Genomic DNA, 19,905 nt, shown 5'->3' with positions numbered 1-19,905 from the left:
CCACCCCCTCGCCGAGCAAACAGCCTCACCTCGCCATGCGGAGCTCAGGGTGGGCCTCCCACGTGAGGGCCAGGGACCCAAGCAGTTGGGCCCTCACCTGCTGCCCCCCAGGGTGCACAGGAGCACCACATGGTCCGTCAGTGGAGCCGGGACTCGAACCCAGGCCCTCTGATACGGGATGCGGGCCTCCTAAGTGGCCACCTCCCTGCCGTGCCACACGTGCCTGCCCCAGGTAACGCTCTGCCAAGAAACGGTTTTGTACTCATCACAGATGAGCGCTGCTCCTCCCCAAAGTCTGCCCGACGCCGAAAAGTCAGGAAGGAAGGGAAAGCAAGGCGGCGCCGGCGCCACAGGGCCCGGGTTGCCCGCCTTGCTCTTTTTGTGCCTATCTGGGGAGGAGAGGTCGCCACTTAGATGCACATTGTTTTGATTCTCCTTTCTCGCTAAATACATCGTAGCCACTCTGCCGGTATTAAGCACTCTGAGCAAGCAGGATTTTAATGCCTTCGTACAAATCCACGGCAGATGTTCACGTCCCCTGATCTTCCGGGACACTGTGATCTCTCCCCCAGCTCCCGGCGCTGCACACGTGCCTGGCTCGGCTCTGCGGCTCTTGCTCCACTCCGCCAGTGATTCCTCCAAGTTCACGGCAATGGATCCCTTCGCCTAGCAACACAGGTCCTCCCACAACGGTATAGTAATCACAACCACAAAAAGTCTGCTAATCTGAAAATAAGAACGTGCGCCTGGCGTCCTCTGCCCTCTGCCACAGGAAGCACTTCCAAGTGGCTCTCCTGTGTCCTGGGGCTGCCGGACAGCCTGACCCAGGCCTCCACATGGGGCAGCGCGCGCCGGGGGCAAGGCGTGGATGCACTCCGTACCTCCCCTTCCCTGCCTGTAAGTGGGGGGCGACGGCAGGGGTGACCGTGAGGAGGAGACGGGTTGACGCAGTGCCAGGGAGCGGTGCCCCCAGGCGCCGCGGGCGAGGTCTTGTTGCGATCACCGTCTGCCCTGTGGCTGTTCCCCCCGCGAGCTGTGTTCCGAGGTGGGGCACTCGGCTCGTGAACGGAAGTCGGGTTTCCAGAGGTGGACTTTGGCCAGAAATACAGTCGTGGTCCCCAGACCAGCTCAGCACGGCACCTGCTGCCGACAACCATGCTAGATGACAGGTGAGCAGTGTGGATCAGTGGAGGGTGGGGGTGGGCTCAGAGTCTCACTGGCCGGGGCCCCTTGTGGCTTCCTCTAAGCTCCTGCCCCTTGGTTCTGACTCAGTAGGGTGGTCAGGGGCCAGGTCCCCGTGCTGCTAACAGGCCCGAGGGACTCTGCCGCCCGGCCAGGCTCGCTTGGTCCAGGCTGCTGCCAGCGCCACACGATGGCAGGGGACATCCCAACCCCGCACACCTTGATTCCTGGATGCCCAACCTCACCCGGGAGCCCTCCATAGCCTCCCTATGACACGTCTTAACTTTTGGAAGTGACTCTGACCTCTCACTCCCACAGGGACAACCCCACAGGGGCAGCTGATGGAACCATCCCTGGAGGCTGACTCTCCCTCGGAATCCTCTGACCGCAGCTCCTGACATCTTGAAAACCAGCTTGGACTGTGTGTCCTTTCTCCTGGCTGGTGGAGCCCCGCCCCCACCTCTCCCCTGCACAGTGGCAAAACCCTGTCCGGCCCCTGTCCCCAGTCCCCGGAAGGGTTCAAGGCCGTTGCTAGCCGGGCAAGGTCAGCACTTCAGCTGGTCTGAAAATGGTAACCACATCCGGGCTCACATCCACAGATCCAACCAGACACGGGTTGGAAGCGCTCGGAAGACTGGCACCTGCACGGAGCACGTGTGTGCTTTGTGATCGCCTAAACAGCACGCTGGGGCGGCCGCTTACAGAGCAGTCACACTGCACCAGGCATTACAAGTCATCTCCAGATGACTGGATGCCAGCAGCCTCCGTGCAAATGCTACGCCACTCAGAGGCCACAGATTCCGGTATTGGCAGGGTGGTCCCGGGACCGTCCCGGGACCGCCACGGGCGCACACACACCCTCTCACCCACCTCTGAGACGATTCTTTATGACAACTCAACTCACACCCCAAGGCCCATCCGTGTGGTCCTCGTTCTGCATTTGAAGATAGCCACTTGCTGCTACTCACTGCTCCCGACTTGGGTGGCAGGTGCATAACCAATGGAGGGACAACGACAGCCAGGGAACAAACTCTCCCTGAACGCTTCCTTGGGCAGGGCAGAAACACACTCCAGAAGTACCCGAGAAAATCTGCCGCGACAGGAACCCCTCGGCTCCGGGTCCCGAGGCCAGGCAGGGGCCGGCGGCAGTGCTCGCTCCCGGCGCTGCCCTTCTGGTGTGTGTTTCTTAAAGAGGAAACAATGCCCTGACATACTTTCCAGGTGCTTGCCAGCAGCAGCGCGAGAGGCAGCTCGCCCAGCAGGTCTGCTGGGAAGCGAGGACAGGCGGCCCTTCCCACGGAGACCGCGGGCCCTCAAAGGCTCGGGAACCGCCCCCTCTAGGGAGTCTGGCGCCCAAAAGAACGTGCACTCGGGACATGAGGGCTGTTTGAAATCACCCCTGCGAGGCTGGAGGTTTTTCATGGAAACCACAGAAAAGCGATCTGTTGGGCAAAAGCCTGTGTCTGTAGAACTAGAAGTGACCTTACATTCTCAAGGCTAAATGCAGAGCCAGGGACCAACTCAGCAGTGAGTGGCCGGCTTATGTCAACCCCCCTGCCGGGGACTTCAGAGCCCCCACCCCCACCTGGAAATCAACTGGGAGAAGCCATGTTCCCTCCAGCGCCCAACCCCTGTGCCCTGCACCCCCCTTGGTGTCTAAGAAGTTCTGTGGGGCTGTGAGGGGCCGGGTTGTCCTGCAGGCCACCTACCACTTCACAGGGCCAGCCCAGGGAACCCTGGGAGGCAGAGGTGGCCTTGGGCGTCCCACCTGCTCCAGGACAGCGAGGTCAGAAGAAGGGCCTTGAAGAGAGAAGTGCAGGGACCCCCAACCTCAGCGCGGCGCATGGCCTTCGTGGCTGCCTCGGCGAAGGCGTAAAGGAAGAGCCAGGGAGCCAGCACAGGTGTCTCAGGTGTGCTCGGGTCCTTTGCCAAGGAAATGACCCAATGAGTGGGACCACGGGGCTGCTCCTACACTTTCAGCCTTCACGAATTGCTGACCACCAAGAACCGGCACCAACCCAACAGGACCTCGGGGAGGCCTCCTCCCCGTGCCCAGCACCCCGCATGCTCACACGCCCACCGCGACTCCAGCGCCGCCTCCCCGGCCAGGCCACGCCCCCTCCCTGTGTCTCTGGCTGCCACACACAGGAAGGGGACTGACATCACCACTGCATCCCACAGAAGATGATTCAACTGCTCTGTGCATCTCCACGAGGGCTACGAATCGAGTTCCCCAGGGAGCTGCAGCGGCTCCGTCTCCGTGTCATTCTGGACACGCACCCGACAGCCACAGCACACAGAACCCAAATCAGCTCGTTCCTTGCCCAAACCAGGCTGGGGCTGGGCTACCGTAACCCAGATACATCCCCCAGCGCAGAAAGTGAAAGCAAGACAAGATCCTTGGAAAAAGGCAACACACTGCCTTCTCCCTCGAACCGGCCCTTCTGGGTCTCCACCCCACTTCAGTCGTCTGGAGAAGCACTTAGGAGACCGTGAGCATAGTCACAGCTTCCAAAGCCACCTTGGTGGGGACAGTGTCGTGGAGAGAAGCGGCTGCGCACGGCCAGCTTGCCGCGGGCTGAGATTGGTCTCCTCTGCAGGACGGGCGTGTGTCCGGTGGCCCAAGGGCGGGGACTCGCGCGGGGCTGGCCGGACCCAACACACCTGCTCGTGGCCTTCTGAGGCAGAGCCCCCGGGACACAGGGGTTCACACTAAAGAGCCAAGAATCAAGAAAGTGAACTCCCACTGAGGGCCGCCAGCACCGCCTTGACCTTTCAAAACTGAAGTCTTCCAACCTACAACTGCTCGGTTCCCCGAAGAGTAGCACACTGCTGTGCCCCACGAGCCACAAGGGAAGGCGGGGTGCCCAGCTGTGCCCTGGGCCCACGACAGCGCAGACACAGGACACGGCCTCACATCCGGCAGACTCCTCAACGCACAGAACACGCCCTGATTTCTCGCGCCAGCAGAGGCCGGGCGCTCACTGGCTCTGAAGTCAGACGCTTCCTCTTGGCGCCACTGACTCCAGCTGCCCCCGGGCCTCTGTGCCTTCGAAGGCCGCTGTCTGTCCAACTGCAAATCACGGGCTCCAAGCCACCTGTCACCAACCTCACGCCAGGGAACGCCACACAAGACTGTGGTGACTTGCCCTCAGGACACATGACAGGGTGATGACAGCCACATCCAGACCGCCACGGACCCACCCGTGTCCCCAGCGTCACGGCAAACACACACCACTTCTTTCCACCTCTACTTCAAGACCACCGGCCAAGGCTCACGGCCACAACTCCCAGGCAGAGTCTCAGACGCCAGGCTCCAGGCCCACAGGAAGGAGCGCCCACCGCGGAGCAGCACAAGTCCACGGCCGCCTCCAGCAGCAGCTCCCGGTCTGGCCCTGCGGCCATGCTGCCGCCTAGACCACCGAGCCTTCTCCCCGATGAGAGCCGGCGCTCTCCCCATGCAAAATGACAAACACCAGGGTCCCTACCTCAATCAGGAAGTCCCCAGTCCTCAGCCCGGCTTGCCATGCCACCCCGCCCTCGTCCACGGACTCCAGGTACTGCAGGGCCGGGAAGGCGGGCGTGGGTGTGAATTCTTCAATGGGCGTGTCAGCTGGGAAGAGAAGGACAGCTTGTTACAGCTTGTTGCGAGCCGGGGGGTGTCCCCCCAAGGTGGCTGTGCCTGACCTCCCCGCGGGTGCCGGGAGTGCGAGGTCCCCATGCCGACCACCAGCAGGAGGCCGGTTCAGGTCACCTCCGCCCTGGGAAGAGCTGGAGGGACGGCTGCTCTTGGGCCGCACCAGCTTCAGCGCTGATGCCAGCTGCGCGCGGGGGCTGCCATGTTTGGTGGCCTCCACACTGAAGCCACGGAGGGCTGTGCTCCGTGGACATGGCTGCAGTCCTGTCGTTTTTTTAAAGGCATCAGTGACTAAACATTTTGAGCTCTAAAAATGGAAAAGTTCCTCCTGTACCACATGGGCTCCAGAAACCCCACATGGGGCCGCTTGGCAACTTTACATCCACGGTGAGTCGCAGCCCGAGGACTTCGACCCGGGACGTGGGCCGAGCTCCACGCTCACCCCACGGGTGGTGGCAGATGTGAGGCCCCTCCACGGGGAGCCGGCTCTCCGGGACTGCCCTGTGGCCGGCGTCCCCACGGGGGGCTGGACCAATGCCCCTGGGCAGGGCGAGGCCTGGCTTCCGGGGTGCACACAGCTGCTGCCAGTGCCTCGAGGGCTGGAGCTGGCCTCTGCCAGGCCACCGTGAGTGGGTGGGGGGTGGAGATGGCCCTGGTGGGGGAGGGGCAGCACATCACTCAGGGCCCTGGGGACAGGACTGGCTCTCCTTCCTCTCTCTGGACAGATCAGCTTGGGGCTGCCGGCCTGGGAAGGGGGTCCAGCCCCGCACAGAAGCTCTGAGATGAAACTTCCCACGACCCCCTGTCCCCCAACACACACACCCCCACACACATACACACACACACGTGTTGGGGGCAGGTGTCTCCTCTAGCAGGGGGGCGATGCCATTTTGGGTTTTTTTGGGCAAGGAAGCCCCCAAGTTCAGGGTAGGCGGTGGGCATGCTGCCATGGATGGCACTGAAGCCTCCCCCCCACAGGCCACGGAACGTGTGTGCTGCCGGCTCAGCGCACAGCAGAGGGGACCATCTTGCCACACTCCCTTTGCAAAGTCACCTTAGAGATGGGCACACGGCTGCCTGCCAGCCTCAGGCGGAAGCCCACGCCCGGGATGGGGCGGTTTCTCGGCACCTGAAACTCAGGGCCAGGGAATTCGGAGGCCAGGGGCTCCAAACAGAGCGGCGATGTGGCTGAACAGAACCACAGAACACCAGTGAGCCCGGCGATAGACAGAAAGTGGGGGGAGGGGGCAGAGAGAGGGAGCGAGCGAGCGAGCAAGGGAGAGCGAGCCTGTTCGGAGCAATATTGTGTATAGAAAATGAGAATTATTCCTAAAGGAAGCCCCGGTGTTTTCTGAGTGAGGCAGAATATTAAGGAACACGGTTGTCTAGCAACCAGGTGGCCCCCAGCAAAAATGCTTACTGAATGCTCTGGGCCCGGGAGCATTGTTCACACAGGCGTGCACACGGACACACACGCACACACACACACACACGCGAACGGCCCGGCTCCTACCTTTCGCCCCCCGGAGCACGAAGCCAAAGCCCTCGCTGTCTTTCTTCTGCAGGACCACCGTCTTCTCGTCGATGACACAGTCGCTGTAGGGAGAATTCCGGGGATAGCGACCATTGCTGTAGCCCGTCAACATCACGGCCGCGGCCCCTCCGCCGGGCACGCTCATCATCACCGCCGATTAATCACCCAGCTCGCCGGCCGGCCGCGGCAGCATGGAGGAAGCGAGGCGGCGGAGGGGGGTGCTGGCGGGATAGGCGGGCAGGGCACAATGGGACCGGCAGGGGGGGGCAGGCAGCGCCGGAGCCAGCCCAGGGAAGCAGTCACACATGGTGCAGCTCTGCCCTGCCTGGGGCCGGCCAGGCGGGGCGGGCTCAGGGCACCCTGGGGCCGGCAAGAGCCGAGAAAGTAAGTGGCCCAGGGGGCGGCGTGGGTGGCGGTGGCAGCGGCGGTAGCGGCGTGAATGGACTCTTCCGGCCTGGCTGGGCCAGACGCATCTTCCAGGGAAGCCCGAGGAAATCAGCCCAAGGAGAAAGGAGGCAGCCCGTTCCCGTTTCGCTTTCTCTCCAAAGGGGTTAAAAAGATCGCGTTCTGTGCGCTCCCTGCACGAGCCGGCGGCGGGTGGCAGGCACCGGAGACGCAGGACCTGTGCGCGCAGCCAGCGCCCCCTCCCTCGCCCGTCCTAGCGAGTGTGATGTGCGGCAGGAGCCCCCACAGTCATCTGACGAGCCCAGTGCCGCCGGCAGCGGCAGCCTGGGCGTCATCCCGCACAGAGAATCCTCAGGCTGGGCTGGCGGCAGTGGGGAGGGGAGCGCAGGGCTGAGGCCAGGACGGCGGGTGGGCTGGTGGGCAGGGGGGGGTGGGGAGTGGGGATTGGGGGAGGATGCTCCAGGCTGGGGGAGCCTAGTCATTTTATATCAAAGCCTCAGGCCTCTTGTAGGGGCCGCGCGTGCCAGGGGATTTGGGGGGGGGGGGTGCTGCTGTTGGCCACCATCCGCCTCCTGGCACGGCAGTTCTTTTTTTAAAGCAAAGAAACCAAAAACTCCAACTTGGATTCCACTGCCAAAGCCTGCTCTTCCTTTATGCTAAGGGCACCTCACCATCTGATCAGCTCCCCCCGAGAGAACAGAAAGAGACCCCCGCCCCACCGTGGGCCCTGCAACCTGGCCTCCCTGGGGGAGGGGTGGCGAGAGACAGGGAAGGCTGCACCCCGGGCTTCTGCTGCCGGCCTGGAAGTCAGTGAGAGCTGGCCAGGCCTGGAGGGGAGTGAGTGTTGAGGGAGGGGCTTTCCCTAGGATCCCAGGGGCTGGTGCGGGAGCAGTCAGGGCCGGGAGGACCCCAGGAGCAGAAGTGCAGATAGAGGGCCCTGCAGGGGCCCGCCTCAGAGAGAGAGGCCTGGGGCGGAGACAAAGTTGGGAGCAGCGCTGAGGCCCCGTGGGCGGAGGTCAGCTTCAGCTTATGCCGGCTTCACCGTCCACGGCAGCTCGCGACCCAGCCTGTGGCCAGCTGGTGACAGCACGGCACGCCCAGCCTGGGCAGCCGCCCCCGGAGGTTCCCATTTCACAGATGAAGCCAACGAGGTTCAGAGAGGCTGGGAGTCGAAGCTGAGAGCACACTGCTGTTCCCACCGCCCCCACCCGCACCAGGGCGGTGCAGAGGTACTGGCCAGTGAGGCTGTCCAGACGCGGGGCCTCTGGGGGCACAGCAGAGGTTGCAGCCCGATGCCAGCTCTGCCTGCCGTCCCGGAGACAGGCTGCGGAGTGCAGGAGCCGGGTGTGGTCCTGAGTCCCTCTCGGCCTCGTCCCCTGCAGCCCACCTGGGACCAGCAGCGAGGGGCCGCGGCACGGTCCGGGACGGGCTCCCTGGGGACACGCTCGCGGCCTTGCAGGATCTCCGCAGAGTGGGATGTGGCTGTGGCCATGATGGTGCGGTGTTGTGACAGCACCCCAGGGAGCCATCCTCATAACCACTGTCAGCGCTGAGGGCAGCCACAGGAGGAGGGCTGGGGGCAGGGCCCTGTGACATCGATGAGGGACTCTGCAAGGGCTCCCCTGCCCCACCAGGGCCCTTGACCTCTCTCCCATAGCCCCACCTCCCAAGACAGACTCCCATCCCTCGGGGTAACCCTGCTGGCCACCCCTCTCTTCCCAGCTTCTTGGAGGGGAGGCAGCCCACCCTGCCTGGGGCTCACCTGGTGGCTGAGCAGGTGCAGACCCCTCTGGGAGCCTGCTCCATGGAAAGGTTCCTTAAAGACCCCAAAAGCCACAGTGCTCCACCCACCCTCCACCCTCCACTGTGCAAGAGTCGCCCCTGCCACTTGGAAGGATGAGGCCCCACCCAAGGTCCTGGGCCACCTGCCTCTGCCCAGCTCTGGGGTGCACCTGTCAGGTGCCCCACCTGCAGAACCTGCTGTCCAGACCTGGCGTGGTAAAGCCCACAGGCATCACTTCCTGCTCCTGCTCCCATGACCTGTGCACCTGCTGGCTGCACGATGGTCTTGGGCGAGGACTCCAGCTTTGGCTTCACAGAGCTGAGTTCAAACCCCGCTTTGCTCTGACCTCAAGGTCACTCTGACCTTTGGAGCCCCAGAGCCCTGCTCTGTACAATTCGCAAAATTAAAGCCACATGCCTGGGGGGACCCTTAGGAGGGGGTGGAAACGAGACCCATCCACTGCCCTCAGCCATGCCTGGTGTACGCTGTGTGTGGTGACACCTGCGTAGGCTGACCCCGCCTCCTCCTGGGTCCCATCCGGCCCTCCCACCCCGTCTAGCGCCTGTTCCTGTACAACTGTGACCGCACCCCCGACCCCCGGCTCTCAGAGGACTCCTTGCTGCTTCAACATTCTTCCCAAGAGGGACTTCCGGTTGGAATGTGGCCCCGCCCCCCAGCACCCATCTCACTGAGTCCTTCCCAGCTCAGACCCTCAGCCTCCCTCTCTGCAGAGGGGGAGCAAAACCATCTCTGCTGTGAGGGTTACGAGGAGGGCGCGGGCGAGACAGGGTCTGCAGGGGCCACTGTGGGGGAGCTCCCCCCTCCCCTGTTCCCAGTGCCCAGGCAGGACTCGGGGTGGGGGGGGCAGAGGCCCCACGTGGAGAAAGCTCTGGGACAATCCCTGGCTTCCCACTGAGACCTAGCGAGCAGGAGCTCCACGGGGCTGAGTGCTGATGCCCGGGCCCTCGGACGCCCTGGATGGGAGAGCCCAGGCGGGTTCTGCCCAGCAGTCAGAGCTCTGCAGGGTCCCCTCCCCCGTGGGGCCACACTGGGCCTCCACCCCTCCCAGGGACCGTCCCAGACACGAGAAGTTGGGAGGCGCCTTCTGCTGGTTGATGGTGCCCAAACTTGCTCTGAGAGGAGAGACGAGTCTCCCTGGGCTGTCCGCCCGCCCCCACAGAGATGCACTGTGGCCCCTGGAGCCAGAGCCAGAGCCAGCCCTGACCTCCGCCCTGTCCGACCCTGCCTGGCCCTGCCCGGCCTCTGCCGGCCCCCCACCAGCAGATTCCAAACGTGCTGGGAGTCCATTTCACAGCTCTCCACAGCTCCCACGCCGCTCCTGGGCGGGTCTCACCTGAGCCTCTGCTGGGTCCCTCTCACCCCAGCCCACGAAGTGCCAGCGTGCCTGGGGCGGTCACCATGGGCTCCCTGGGGTCCAAGTGATGGCTGTGTTCCTCTCTGAATCTCCCTGCTTGGTACAACACCCACCTGTGCTTGTTGACTGAACAACAAAAATAAATCATGCAGTGGCGTTCTCATCACACGGGTCTTGTGAGCAGTGGGGGAGGGCGTTTGACAAACCCAACACGCACCCTGCTTTGCCTGCAGCAGGAGCTCTGGGAGGCGAGGGGGTGGGCATCCAGCCCCATCGAGTACAGTTGTGCAGGTCGTGCACAGTCCTAATACGGAAGACAACATTCACATCACGGCCATCACAGAACCGTGCTAGCTTCAGCACACATGAAAAGGGGCTCCGGGAAACGACGAGCACTTTTCCCTCATTTGTACCAAGCTGGGGGGTAGGCCACGTGACAGGTGCCCACCTCCGGAAGCTACAACCCACGTGGCAGTTCTCCCAGAGCGCTGTGAGAGACCGCTAAAGGTTTCTAGGCTCGATCTCACCCAGTGGTCCCACTGCACGGCACGTGGTGCCCTGAGCAAGTGCAGCGGGGTGAGGGGCTGTGGGAACTCAGGGGGGCCACGTGGCGGGCCCCGAGGCCTCACGCCACACGCGGGCCACAGGCGGCATCACGTGGCTCTTGGCAGTGGCCAGGTGCCACATGGCCTCCAGGCGTCCAGGAGCCAGCACTGCCAGCCGTGCACGTCTCCGTGCAGGCTCCCCTGGCAGCCACACCTGAGCCTGGAGGAGGTGCAGAGGCAGAGCCCTGGGAAGCCAGGCCCGTGCTGGCGGAGGTGCGTGGGCACGAGCCTGGCCTCCCTGGTGGGCAGTTTAATCCCGAGGACCAGGATGTGGGATCCAGGCTGGGGTGGTGCCCTGAGGTCAACGGCCACTGTGCTCTCCTGCCTGCTGGGGCTCAGGTCCACCTGAGCTGAGAGCGGGGCCCGGGAGAGCCGCAATGCCAGCAGTCTGTCAGTCCAGCCATCCCCGCCTGGACACACGGCTCAGTGTCCTGGGATGGGTCACTGGGTGCCGTGGGTGGGACGGTGGCCCCCAAAGTGACGCCTGCCATCTGCAAACGTCACCTTGCTTGGAAATCAGGCTTTGTGGATGCAGGTAGTTGGGGATGTTGAGGTCGCCTGGATTCAGGGAGGGCCCTCAGCCCAGCGACTGCATTCACGGAAAGAGGAGGGTGGAGACTCGAGCCGTGTGGCCATGGCCCAAGGATGCCAAGGACCACGGGTGCTTAACCTAGAGTCCACAGAGCGGCCGCGACCCTGCTCACATGGTGACCTCAGACCACCGCGCTCCTGAGGGGGGGGCCGTCTGCTTTTGCTCCCGTCCACCTGGCACATGGTGGGCGGGTGCATGTTACGGTGCCGCCCCAAACTCAGATCCCAGGCAGGTCGTGCCCACGCATTCAGCCACCGAGCATGTGGTGCCGTGAGAACAGCGAGGGGACCTGGAAGACTTCCTGGAGGAGCAGGGCTGAAGCTCGCATGCAAACGAAGCGCCGAGGAGCTTGGAAGAGGACCCGGAAGAGAACGTTTCAGACAGAGGGGCGGTGGAGCGCAGAGGGTGCCTGGCCCTGATGTCCAAAGGGCCGCAATGCAGCCGAAGGACAGCAGGGGCTGACGGCACAGGGTGGCGTGGGCCGCCCACACACCCAGGGCGAGGTCCAGGAGCAGAGGTGGGCAGCGAGACGCTTGGATGCAGGGCTCAGCAGGGCCCAGGATGGCTCACGCGTTTCCTACCATCACCAGTGGCGGCTAAGATACAGGAAAGCAACCGTCCCACTTCGTCCCCTGCCCCCTGCCCGCCAGGCCTAAGACCTGCAGGAGTGCCTCGGGTTCACCTGCACGGGTGGCTGGGCCACTGCCGGGCTGAGCCGCTCCAGTCACGGGGAGCGGTCTCTGGGGCTTGAGGCAGCTGGCAGAGCCTCCCGACCCCCCGCTCTCGGCAGGGTGGGCCTTCCGAGGTCACAGCGCAGGCACTGGAGGCCAGGGGAGACACAGGTGTCGGGAAAACGCTGTGTGTGACCCAGGGCTGAGGGTCGGCAGGAGAGGGGACTTGGAGTCAGATTAGCCAGCCCCCGGGGAAGGTGTGCCGGGGGTGTGGCCCAGAGCTGCTGGTGGGGGCGGGGCACATCCCAGGGGAGGCGGAGACTCAGGGTTTGGCGGGGCCCTGCAGATGCCACGGCAAAAGAGCACATGATGTGGAGAGCAGCAGGGCCCCCTGGTGCCCCCGGCCCCTCACACGGGTCAGCCCTGTTCTCGCCCCACAGGGAATCCACAAATGTAAAAGCCCCTATGCCACTGCACCCCGCCCCGTGCAGGAGGCCCTGGGGGGCGGGGCACCACCTGCACACTGCCCAGAGGCCACAGCGCTGCCGGAGAGTGAGTTACTCACAGATGATGGAGTTCAAAGGCCCAGGTGTGCCGAGCGTACACCGCCTGTGTGCCGAGGGGGCGCCGCCCGTGTGCCGAGGGGGCGTCTGCTACACATCTGACAGGGCCTGGGCTGGCACCGCTGGAGCTCAGGGCCTGAGGCCCGCGGACACTGGGCACTGGTGCCTGGGGGAGCCGGGAGGAAGCCCTGGAAGACAGCTCCCTCCTGGAGCAGTGGGAAGGGAGCAGAGGCCTGAGAGAAGCTCCCCCAAATCACTCCCAGGACCCACACTTTGGGGGCGGCAGGAGCTGGAGCTTGGTTAGAAAGAGGAACCCCCAGGGGTGGCTGTGGCTTTTGCAGGATGTTCTAGGATGTCCCAGAAATTCCTGGCTCTGCCAGAGGGCCACTGCGCTTCCACGGGGAGGTGAGGGCTCCACAGGTGTCCCGGCTCAGCGGAGAGGCACCAGGCGGGGCCTTTGGCGGCGGCTGTGGGCGGCCAGCCAGGCTCACCGCGGTGGAGCTGGCGGCCGGGCAGCACAGAGGGCCGCTCCACGGGCGGGCAGGGCGGGGAAGGCCCGGCAGGCTGGCGACAGGGGAGTTCCCAAGTCATCTGCCACTCGCCGCTTAGCCCCGGACCACAGGTGCCGGCTCCCCGGGCATCCAGCTTCCCGCGAGCAGAGCTGCCTGCCTGTCTGCCTGCCCCCGCCACAACCCTCACGGGAAACACACTGAAGGCCCTGCTGCCCTGGCACGCTGCGTGGCGGCAGAGCAAGTCTGCTCCTGCCATCCCGGCTGTGCCGCGCGCGGCGGCCTCGCTCTTGCTCCCACGGCTGCGCCCTGCCCTGCAAGGCTGAGGCGCTCTGTCCCTGGGGCCCACACACCCAGCCCGCACTTGCGGGAGCCGTTCTTCAAGCTGGCAACCGAGCAGCCGCCCCGCCCAGCGCTTATTACGCCCGTTTTCCTCCTCATTGCTGGCATGATGAGCAACGCTACAGGTTTTCCCTAATAGAAACAATAACGTGGAAAGAGCTTGATTCAAATTAAAGCGTCTCATTACGTTGCAATAAATTACCCAGGAGTGCTACCTGCCAGGGGCGGCTGGAGACGGGGTGTAGAGTGCTCCCCGGCAGTCAGGGCTCCCTCCTGCCGTCACAAGATGGCCACAGGGAGCCTGGACCCTGGGGGCGCCCCAACGCCCCAAGCCCACTTCACACGTGACCGGGCCCACGTAACAGCCTTGGCAAGGGTCCCATCCCAACTCACACAACGTGGACCTTACTGCAGCCATGGCGCACCCCAGTGGGATCTGTTTTTTTCTTTAAGACTTTTTCTATTTCTTATTATTTTTAAGGATTTATTTATTTGGGGGTTGGCACTGTGGCGTAGCAGGTAAAGTCGCTGACTGCGGTGCCAGCATCCCATAAGGGCACGGGTTTGAGTCTCGGCTGCTCCACTTCCCATCCAGCTCTCTGCTATGGCCTGGGAAGGCAGTGGAGGATGGTCCAAGTGCTTGGGCCCTGCACCCGCGTGGGAGACCCAGAAGAAGCTCCTGGCTCCTGGTTTTCAACTGGCCCAGCTCTGGTTATTGTGGCCGTTTGCAGAGTGAACCAGCAGATGGAAGACCTCTCTCTCTGTGCCTCTGCCCCAGCCTCTCTGTAACTCCGCCTTTCAAATAAATAAATAAATAGAAAGGCAGAGTGACTGAAAGGAGAGACAGGAGAGCGAGTGAGAGCGAGAGAGAGAGTCTTTCATTTGCGATTTCATTTTTCAAATGCCTGCAACAGCCAGGGTTGGTCAGGCCAAAGCCAGGGCCAGGAACTCCGTCCCAGTGTCCCTTGTGGGTGGCAGGGACCCAGGTACTTGGGCCATCATTTGGTGCCTCCCAGGTGCATTAGCAGGGAGCGGGACTGGAAGCGGCGCTCAGGTACGGGGCACAGGTGTTGCAAATGGCAGCCTAGCCCGCTGTGCCGGACACAGAAGAGACACACTTAGAAGGCCCTGGGCACAGCGCCTGGCACACAGCAGGGGTTGTGACTTTCTGAGCCGGAGAGAAAGCTCGCTCTGCCAGGCCTTCTGGAATCGTGACGCACAAGCTGACGGCCACACGCATTCCGCTGAAGCTGCAGGGCAGCCTCCCCCAGGAAGGGACACCGTGCGCGTGGCTGAGGGGCAGTGAGGCACATCCATGTGCCTGGGGGAGTGGGAGCACACCCCCCTACCTGTCTCACAGGTGGCAGAATCTTGATCGCAGAGCTTCGAGCAGACAGGAGGAGGGCAGACACCCGCGCGAGAGGGACCCGGACCGCTCACTATGCTCCCAAAACTGGCGGGGTCCGCCCGGGGGCGTCCCTGGTGCTGCCGCTGTGAGACACAGCTGCGGCTGAGTGCTGGAGGGGCAGGCAGCTCAGCGGCCTGGCGGGGCCCCTGCCACCCCAGGGAAAGATGCGCTGAGCTCTGGGGACAACAAAAAAGGACCTCGGCGTTCATGCAAATAGGACACAGGACACCCAGGGGCTGCCCAAATCCAAGGGGTCGCTAGGTGCCACACCCCTTCCTCCCCAACAGCCGAGCTGTCTGCAGGCCACCAGCTTCAGCGCCAGGACAGAGCCGATGCCTGCCCACAGGCCCATGTTCAGGAGGCAGCTGGTGCCTGCACAGGGGTCCACATCAGTCCTGCTTAAAACGCTCCAACAGATTCCCATCATCACCAGGAATAAAACGCAAGTCCCCTGCCCTGACTCCAGGGGCCACTGTCTTCTCTCCTCCTGCAGGCCAGGCTCATCTCTACCCCAGTGCCTCTGCACGACCCCTGCCTGCCCCAGGGTGCTGCTGCAGTCTGTCTGGGCTGGCCATGAAGGTGCTCCCGGACTTGGACTCAGGCTGAAGTTGAGGACTCTCGTTAGCGTCTGTGACGTCACCAGGGTGACCTGCTGTCCTGTCCCTTCTCAAACCAGGACAGCCCAGGCAGACGGGCCCCTGCAGGCCTGAGTATGGTACCAACAGTACCATGTAAAACCGTGGCCCCCCGAGCTGCCACTCCCGGAAATCCTTCTCATAGTACAGTCGGCACAGTAGGCAGGAGCTTTGCCCAGCAGGGCCACACGGCTCAGCCAGGGGCTGGGGCAGCTCTCACACCTCAGCTCAGCTGGAAAAGAAGCCCCAGCGAAACAGAACAAGCGCCTGGGCCCCTGCTGTGAGCACAGGGAGGGGCTGACTTCTTCCTGCCTGAATTACAATGGCAAGGCCAGAGCTGCCCCATCTGTCCATCTCAAAGCTCATCCACTAGGACCATGCTGAGTGGGCACAGCACAGGCCCCCCAGTCCGCAAGCCCCGGGGCAGGGTGAGTGGACTCCCCTCTCAGGTCATAAAACCAGAGCCACAGCCGGCGCCGCGGCTCACTAGGCTAATCCTCCGCCTTGCGGCGCCAGCACACCGGGTTCTAGTCCCGGTCGGGGCACGGATCCTGTCCCGGTTGCCCCTCTTCCAGGCCAGCTCTCTGCTGTGGCCCGGGAGTGCAGTGGAGGATGGCCCAAGTGCTTGGGCCCTGCACCCCATGGGAGACCAGGAGAAGCACCTGGCTCCTGCCATCAGATCAGCGCGGTGCGCCTGCCGCAGCGCGCCAACCGCGGCGGCCATTGGAGGGTGAACCAACGGCAAAAGGAAGACCTTTCTGTCTCTCTCTCTCACTGTCCACTCTGCCTGTCAAAAAAAAAAAAAAAAAAAAAAAAAACCTCTCTCTCTCTCTGCCTCTCCTTCTTTTTCTGTGTAACTCTGATTCTGACTTTCAAATAAAATAAATAAATCTTAAAAAAAAAAAAAAAAAACCAGAGCCACCTCCCTTCCCACGGGAGTCAGGGGCAGTGTGGGCATCGACTGTGGCCCCATACCTGGAGAGAGGGAACCTGGGGCTAGGGGGCTCGCCCTGCACCCACAGGTTCCCCCCTGAGACAGTGCCCCACCTGGGCAGCTGTGCTGTCTACGCTGAGAGGCCCTGGGGTCCCTGAGGCCGGGAGCTGCTCTTGGGCACCCTTGGCCATCAGCCTGCCCCCACCTGGCTGGGCACAGGACGAGTGTGGATGTTTCTGCAAGGGGGCGGTGTGGTGCAGCTCGGCAGGCCGGGGGTTCGGCACAGTGGTTCCGACGCCACCGGGGTGCCCACGTCAGAATGCCTGGTCAAGTCCTGCCTCCGCTTCCCATTCCAGCCTCCGGCTAAGGCGCCCTGGGCGGCTCAGGGACTGGGTCCCTGCCGCCCATGTGGGAGACCAGATGGAGTCCTAGGCTCTTGGCTTTGGTCTGGCTCAGCGCTGGCTGTTTCGGGCATCTGGGGAGTGGACCAGTGGGTGGAGGCCTTTTCTCTCTGTCTGCATCTTTCAAATACAAATGAATCTAAACGAAAACATACAGATGCTCAAGGTACGAGGGCGCCATGTTTTACGGTGAAACCCTTGAAGACCTCAGAGAGGGGCTCTGTGTGTGGCCTGCACAGGCTGGGAAGGCCTGCTGAGTGACCGGCCCTGGCTTCAGGGGACCCCTGTGCTGGTCGTGGCAGAGGGGCAGCCATGACAACATGGAGTGAATGGGCGGGGCTGGGTTCCCAAACAACTTCATGCACAAAAGCAGCATTGGCCCTGGTTTGGCCTGTGGGCTGCAGCTTCCAAAGACAAGTTCTACAGAGTGGGAGCCTACACACACACACACACACACACACGAGTGCCAGGAAAGAGTCAGTCCACCCCCACCCCGGCACGGCGTGTGCAGGTGCAGGTGCACCTGGCCTGGTAACGCCGCGCTCCAGGGCAGACACGCAGAGGACGTGCCGTGGGAAGCAAGGGCCCCTCTGGGCTGCCCTGGCACGGCGGCGGAGGCTGGCACGGGTGCTGCCTGCTTCACTGCGTGGAGCTCTCCACGCAGCATCCACTCCGAGCAGGGACACGAGTTCCGGTGCAACGCGCAAGGATTAAAAGCGCTAATTAATAATGCAGCTGGTCATTAGCACGGCTCGTGGTCTCCTGGGTGCTGAGTGCGTTCAACTGCCTGCAGCTGTGCTGGGCACTGGGCAGGTGAGGGGCGGGAGGCACAGAGGGGCCGAGCCACCTTCACAGCAGCACACAGCAGCGGCAACGCCAGTGCAGTGACCAGGAGAGGAGGCCCCATGGGGGGGGCACCCGCTGACTGCTGCGCTGTCAGCACCCCGGCTGCCGGGACAGCGCCCGGGACAGGCTCCATGGGTGGATCCTGCTCCACATGGAAGGACTCACCCACACTGGAAACAGAGGGCCAGACACCATCAGTGCCAACGCCAGGGAGGGGAGGGGCTCGGAGGGAGGAAGCTGAGGGTGAGGCAAAGCCCGCGCCTCGCATTCAGCACAGGGCCTCGTGCCCAAGTGTTCCCGGTGAGCCCGGTGTGCTTAGTGCTGTGGCGCCGTGCCCTGAGACGTCGTGTCGCTGAGCCGGCCTCTGTTGCTGGCTGCTCCGTGGTGACGCTTGCGGCCTCTAGCTGCCCAACTCCTACGCACTCCTCAAAGCCCACCCCAACAGCCACCACTTCAGGGAGGCCCCTGCTGCTGCCCGTCGTGGGACACTGTATACCGGGAGGGAAGGGGCTGTGCGTTGTTCATCCCCTACACCTGGTCCTTCTTCCCCGAGCCTGCCTCCTCCGGCCAATGAGACCCAACAGCGAGGATGCTGGGGCCTTGGAAAAGACTGAAGCCAGAGGGGTGGGGATGGAGGGAGTGCTTCCTGGCCCCTCCTCTTCCCCATGCTCCGGCACACAATTTGCTAAGAGGATGCAATACTTGGAGCTACAGCCGCCATTCTGTGACCACGAGGGGAAGGACAAGAGGCCGGTGGAAAAGCTACTGGCCCATGGGACAAATGCTGGCCAAACACTCCCTTGGCATTCGCGGTGTGGGCTCAGCCATCATTGGTGGGGCTTTTGCTACTTGCCACCAAGTGTCTCCTGGGGGACACTCAGATGGCAGCAACTGGGGCTCTGGCCACTGCAGGCAGCCATGCAGAGCGGCTCCAGGGCCCACAGGCAGCGCCCTGCCTCCCCTGGGTTGCACTGAGGGCAGTGTCTTTACTTCTACACATTCCTAGGGCTCGGGCTGGGCCTCCAAGTGACAGTCACCTGGGATCTGGAAGGCGGCCGTGGCCGTGGCCTTGCCTGCTCCATGTCTCCAACACGAGAGCGGGCAGGGCGGTTTTCCAGACAACCTCACTGCCATCCACCCCGGAAAGGCCACGATGGATGTCCCCAGAGTGCCAGTGACAGGGTACATGGCACAGCCAGGCCCTGCGTACTTCAGAGCTGGAGAGAGCCTGGTGCCCGCATCCCGCTTCTGCCAGGGAATCGCCCGACTGTCCACAGAGCCGTGCTGTCGCCCTGAGAGCAGGGTGCCGGCCCCTGCCCTGGCCCCTTCTCTGCAGGGGGCTCTGCCCCTCCCGTCCCCTCCCTCTCTCCGCTTGAGCCACCCCTGGCACCGTGCCTGTTTCCGGCCACAGCTATTGGTCCCACGCAGGACAGGCTGCCTGTTGGACTGCAGTGCCCCACGCTGCCCGGCCCGGCCCCAGCCGGCTTCCTTCCTTCATGGCTCCCCCGTGGGCCAAGATTCCTTCGTCTCCTGCACGCCCCTCCCCCGTCATCCTGCATCACAACCGGAGTGCTTCCGGCCTGCCCCACCCAGCCGTCTCACGGCAGCCTCGCTCTCCGCCGCTCCTCCCCTGCTCTCAGATCTGCCGGCTCCTGGTTCACCCGCACAGGTGTCTTCCAACTGGAGTCGGCTTGGTCCCACGCCCTGCCCGCAAGGCCGGGCCACGCCGATGTTTTCCTTCCTTCCCTCTGGAGAAGGAGCTGGTCCGTGAAGACCCCGGCCTCCCTGTCCCCTTTGCGACCCCGGCGCACTTCCCCCCCTCAGTCAGGGTAGACTGGGGCAGACTTCAGGAAGAACAGGGCCGCCTACAGGTGGCCACCTGGGTTTCCCAGCTCCAGGGCGCAGCAGCAGCCATGGCCTCCGCCAGCCTCGAGCGCTCACAACCTGCCAGCTTCAGAGGGAGGTGCCCGTCTCTCCCACAGGTTACACATGAGCAGGGCCTAGGGGATCCAGTGACCACACAGCCGCAAGGGGCGGAGCTGGGCACCCGACCAAGGCGGGAGCTGCTGCGCAGAGGGGCGGCCTGCCCCCAGCCTGGGCCCCCAGCCTCCGCTCTGGGACATGTGGCCGTCTGGGCAGTGCCTCTGCTTGGCAGGGTGGAGGCCTCAGTGGGCCTGCCGTCCCCCATAGTCAGCACCACGGACCACCGTGTCCCAGCATGCTGGGCCCAGGAGGTCGGGCCGGAGTGGCACCTGTGGCCACCTGCTGCTGCGTACAGCTATGCTGCACCCTCTGTGCCTGATCTACCCACCCCTGGCACTGGGGAGTGTCTAGAGTGAGCCCTTGGTTTCCGGTATGTTCTGGGCCTATCCACTGGGACAGGGGCCTCCAGGCCTGGGACAGAGCCTGGTACGTGTGGACACACAAGGGCACTCTCCATGTTCTTGAGACCCGAGTCCACTGCTGCCTGACCCCTGACCCCG

At 63.6% G+C, this 19,905-nt stretch overlaps 1 protein-coding gene across 5 annotated transcripts in view; it reads right to left on the bottom strand.

Annotated features, from left to right (window-relative positions):
• Positions 1 to 19,905, bottom strand: part of SHANK2 (SH3 and multiple ankyrin repeat domains 2) — a 399,303-nt gene that overhangs the window by 112,550 nt on the left and 266,848 nt on the right. For all 5 annotated transcript variants that reach the window (XM_062195675.1, XM_062195679.1, XM_062195676.1 and 2 more), the window contains 2 exons: positions 6,333 to 6,415; positions 4,671 to 4,795 (listed from right to left, as the gene is read on the bottom strand). In XM_062195675.1, coding sequence (XP_062051659.1) covers positions 4,671 to 4,795; positions 6,333 to 6,415 — 208 coding nt within the window. The remainder of the gene's footprint in view (positions 1 to 4,670; positions 4,796 to 6,332; positions 6,416 to 19,905) is intronic.

This window comes from Lepus europaeus, chromosome 7 (assembly GCF_033115175.1).
Source record: "Lepus europaeus isolate LE1 chromosome 7, mLepTim1.pri, whole genome shotgun sequence".
Classification (NCBI taxonomy): domain Eukaryota; kingdom Metazoa; phylum Chordata; class Mammalia; order Lagomorpha; family Leporidae; genus Lepus; species Lepus europaeus.
This window is presented reverse-complemented; position numbering and strand designations above follow the sequence as displayed.